The sequence below is a fragment of the Castanea sativa genome, chromosome 6 (genome assembly GCF_040712315.1).
Source record: "Castanea sativa cultivar Marrone di Chiusa Pesio chromosome 6, ASM4071231v1".
NCBI classification, from domain to species: domain Eukaryota; kingdom Viridiplantae; phylum Streptophyta; class Magnoliopsida; order Fagales; family Fagaceae; genus Castanea; species Castanea sativa.
In genome coordinates this window covers 52,137,307-52,142,389 of record NC_134018.1, presented here as the reverse complement: position 1 = coordinate 52,142,389, position 5,083 = coordinate 52,137,307, and the positions used below count along the sequence as shown (strand labels likewise).

At 34.8% G+C, this 5,083-nt stretch overlaps 1 protein-coding gene across 1 annotated transcript; it reads right to left on the bottom strand.

The window, feature by feature from the left end:
• Positions 1 to 670: 670 nt before the first annotated feature.
• Positions 671 to 2,227, bottom strand: LOC142641466 (akuammiline synthase 2-like). The gene has a single exon (XM_075815908.1). It carries the CDS (start codon positions 2,183 to 2,185, stop codon positions 833 to 835), a length of 1,353 nt encoding a protein of 450 aa, XP_075672023.1. The 5' UTR covers positions 2,186 to 2,227; the 3' UTR covers positions 671 to 832.
• Between the last annotated feature and the right edge of the window lie 2,856 nt (positions 2,228 to 5,083).

Below are 5,083 nucleotides of genomic sequence, written 5' to 3'. Positions count from 1 at the left end.
ATTTTTCTAAGCACTTAATCACTCGGTCAACTTCTTCTTTCTTCTTTTGAATTTTTTTTCCTTCTCTAGAGAAGGAAAAAAAATTATTAATCTACTATGTCATAAAATTTCATAGATGGATCAATCTAGTTCAAAGCTCTAATCTGTCGTCACCTCTTATTGCTAATTTTATTAGGTGCAAATAACAAGAAGTTTTAAGTAATATTTATCCTTTGGTAATTTGCAAATTACACTTTTTAAGTTTTGGAGTGTTTGGATTTTATCCCTTAAAATTTCATAATTTAGATTTTACCCATTAAAGTTTTGGAGTGTTTGAATTTTACACCTTAATATTTCAAAATTTGGATTTTACCTCCTAAATTTTAGAGGTGTTTGGATTTTACTCCCTAAAGTTTGGGGTTGTTTGAATTTTATACCCTGAAGTTTTAAAATTTGGGATGTAAAATCCAAACATTCCCAAACTTTAAGAGGTGAAATCCAAATTTTGAAATGTCAGAATGTAAAATTCAAACACCTCAAAACTTCCGGGAGGTAAAATCTAAATTCTAAAATTTTAGGATGTAAAATTCAAACACTCCAATAATTTCTTATTTATTTATTATTTCACATTCAACCATGTACACACCCTTTCACCTCAAAATAAATAAATAAATAAATGTACACACCCTCTCACATTTTACATTTAAAGTGAAACCTTACGATGAGAGGTAAAGTTCAAGACCATGACACAAACCAATTTATTAATGATTTATTGTAATTCTTGAATTTACGTACTAGCAACCACTGCTATTTTATTTATCTTTGGTGTCAAACAGAAACACATCCAAAGATTTTAAAGGGAGATTGAGATGCTAGGATTTAGGGAAGCAGATGCAAGAAATTCAGGATCATTCTCCAATATAGCCATTTCTTTCTCATCTAGGGTCACCCATGCCTCAATCCCATCACCCCATGGGGTTTCACTGAATATTATTAAATTTCTAAATGCAGGGCCAACTTTCCCCATGATACCAACCCAAAATGGCTTTCCCCAACCAAAATCAATATCGTTAAAAAACCTAAGCCAGCATGTAACCCCACAAACATCTGGTTTTGGTTCTGCAGATAACATATCGTCTAATTGCTCAAAGACATTGGAGAAAGCCAAAAAACCTTCATCTCCTTGCAAACTTTCCGCACTATCGCTATCAAACCCTGCGATGGATTCGTTTACAAGGCCCACCAATTCATGCAACTCTTTCTCTTCCATACCTAAATCAGCTGCAGCGGGTGCCCACCAAAATATATTTCCAGTAGAAGCATCTGACAAGTGTGGCTTCATTCGTGTCCTCAAGTTCACTGCTTGGAAAAGTATGGACATGGATTTATTTTTCGGCCCAACTGATTTGGGTTTAGAAGCTGCCATGCAGTGTTTCCAAATGAAACATGTCAATACCTCAGTGCGTGTTGGTTTTGGAACTAGTTCGCTTTTCGCTTTGGACCTTAGAGTGGCTATTGCTTTTTCATGGAACACAAACCTTCTCGTAACATAATCACCTTCTTGGAACCACAAGTTTTCCATTGCAGTTATATACTTTTGTGGAAGTGAATCTCTTGGGGGAAACATGATTGATCCCTCAGAAAAATTTGGATGTATAACTTTTTCTGGAGACCTAGTAAAGGTGGCAGCCCAAGAATGAAGGAAAATACTCGCAGTTGTTGCATCTGCAATCTTATGTGAGCAGCTCAACCCGATTGCTATTCCACCACAATCAAAGAGGTTCAATTGAACAGCCATTTGGCCTATAGTAGTATTTGTTTCCTTGCAAAAGGCATGGTACGGAACAAATAGACTCAATGAGTCTGTTTCTAGGTGCTTAAGGAACTCAGACATGGAACAATTAACACGAGCTTCCAGAAAGGGAACACCCGTGTCAAATTCATGGATGAAAAGGTTGTCTTTTATGTTCCCAGAAAATGGGTAAAAGATATTGAGGGTGTCTGATAGGGAAGTTTTAAGCTGTGCAATAATTTGGGACATGTCGAGATTGAGATTGGTCAAGGGGTAGAAGAAGACTGTGGGAACATATGTTGCAGGAGTGAACTGATCCAAGAGGGTGAGTTTGAAGGGTTTCAGATGGTGCAATGTTCGTGAAGATGGTTTGATTGTTTCTTTTGAAATGATAGTGACCTCAACCTTCATCATATTGGCACACGAATTACTTTGAATAATCTCTTTTCTTATTTGCAAAAGATCACGTTGCCTCAGTAGTTCGTGGTACTAAATGTGTTACTAGGAGCTTTCCTTTTATAAGCATCATACTAAATGAAGTTACTACCATTATAAACTATTTTATAATATTTTGATAAAATGTTGATACGATTGAAACTCACAATTATGTGAGAGAAATGAGAATGTATTTATGGTACTCTGAGAGTACTCAAAAATTACCCGCTAAATATGTAAGTTTAAAAGGAATTCTCACGTAATTGATTTTTTCCCCTTTTTATTCCTTTCCTGAATCAAATGTAATGAAGTTATTAAGTTGTAATAAAAAATTATATAAGAGCATTCACTGTAAGAAAGCTAAAATATTTAGTTATTAACAACTTAAAAATATGCTTTATTTATTTTAGTAACCCATTTTACAATACACTCAATATCAAAACTTCTAATTTAACAAACACCATATTAAAATAATATAAACAAACTAATAAAATAAATATAATAAACCATAACTCACCACCGCTATCAACCTCAACAACCCACTGCCACCGTCAACCACAATCCACAAACACCCACCCCAACCCACTGCCACAATCAACCACAACCCACAAACACCCATTGCCACCATCACCCATAGCAAATCACTGCCTTCATCAACCACCACAACCCACAGCAACCCATTGCCACCATAAAAACCAACACAACAGCAACATCTACCTCCACTGGCCACATTCACAAACCACGACAGCAGGGAAAAAAAAAACAGCCAACCAACAATGTGACCAAACCCACGAATCTGGCCGAAAAAATCTAGCCACTACGAATCCACAACCGCCAAACCCACAAATCTGACCACCACAACCAGCCAAAACCAACCAAAGCACAACCAACAAAAACCCATATCACAACCCACAAAAACCCAAATCACAACCAACAAAAACCCACCGGAGCAACCACGCTGATGCCCACCAATCTGATCTCACAACCACAAAACCACCAGAGCATAATCCGCCGGACTCAATTAGACCCACGAAACCATTGAAGCACAATCAGACCTAAGAACAGTCACGAAACCGCCGGAGCACCAATTCCCTCGAAACTGCTGGAGCACAGTCAGACCCATGAACAGCCTATTTGATCTCACAGTCAAACGCAATCAACAGAGAAGTGATAGAGATAAGGGAATTTTTAAAAAAAAAAATTTATGTTTACCTACATGTGGGCTGTTATCAATAGCAGCCTACTCTAGCATGAAGGTAAAATATAACTAAAACTTTTAGTTATACCACCTTTGCTATAGGGGCTTTTTAGTGAGGTTGAGATGCTAGAATAATTTTTGAGTTATTTTTGAGTATTTTTATTGTGAGTGCTCTAAATGCAAAAAAGCAATATAGTTTTCATACACATTATTTTGATATAGATATTTTTGAATGTTTCAATGTTATAAAGTTGGACCAACACCATATTATGACATTGACTGTGTTATGAAGTTTAGAATAGCCTTATTATCAAGAGTGACACCATAGATTGAAACTCTAAAAAAAAGGGTTTAGAATAACCTCATAGTGATAGTGTTATGGAATCATGTTGTGAAAGTATTGTTCTTAAATGTTAATTCGTGCCATCGGAATAAAACTCAGTGTCATGGCTCTCTAAACCGAACAACCCCCCATGATTAGACTATAGCATCAATCTTCATGATGGACGCACTCCCACCCATAGAGGTTTAAACAACCTTCAAATGACATGCCTTTCTTTAATCAAATAAATATAACTTGTTGAAAAAAAATTTGGAAGAGAAAGATATCAAAAATTGTGTCTAGATATAAAAAGCAAAAGAAGAAAAAATTTAGTACAACAAACTATTACGTAACTTCTTTATCACAATTATGATGTAGCAGAGTGTGAATGGTGAAAAAAAAAAGTTTATATATAAATAATATGCAATCACTTACAATTTACCATGTTAACCATAATAGACAATTCGAATTCACATTTTGTGTCCGTTTGGGAACAGTTTATTTAACTGAAATTGAAATTTTTTTATTGAAAGTATAAAAAATAAATTGAAAAAATAAATAAAATAGTACAATCCATAATGATATCTAAAAATATAATAAAATTCATAAATAATATAATAAAATCTATAAATAATAATAAAAATAAGTTAAACGTGTAAATAAATTGACAAATTGCTCATTTCAAACCCGACTAGCATTATTTGGAAGCCAGTGAAGCCACTGGAGGCCAGGAGCCGCCGAAATAATACTACTATAAGAAAAATTGAAGGTCTTATTTCCTAGACTAGAACCTACGTGAGATAGAGGAATACGTTGCAACAGAAAAATGAGGTCAGGATTTTTTGTTGGCTGTAAAGCTAGAGATGGGTCCAGAATTATCAATGATGCGGTTAGCTTTGTTCAAGAAAGCGGTTTGCTTTCTTGAAGAATAGTCTCATAAATAAGAAATGCGTCCGTAGGGGCGGCGGCAAGTGCAATTCAGGTCTCGTAAATAAGAAGTGGGATCGTAGCGGCGGAGCCAAGTACAATTCAGGTCTCATAAATAAGAAATGGGTCTGTAGTAGCAGCGTTAATAAGTGCAATTTTTAGAGTGGTCCCAGGAGCATCCGACTTAAAAAAAATATATATATATATATATATATTTTTTTTTTTTGTCTTTATATTTTGAGCTAATTTTTATTTTGGTCTCTAAATTAATTTTGTTATTAATGTAGTGCCTAAAAAAAATTTTTGATCCTATTTTGGTCATTGCTGTCAATCCACTAACGAAAACTTCCTACGTAACAGATGAAGTACCCTGCTTGTTGACATGACTATTTAAATATTATTATTAAAAAAATTATTTGGCATTTTTTAA

Coding starts and splice junctions, on each gene's coding strand:
- LOC142641466 (XM_075815908.1), bottom strand. CDS start 2,185: ATGATGAAGGTTGAGGTCACTATCATTTCAAAAGAAACAATCAAACCA.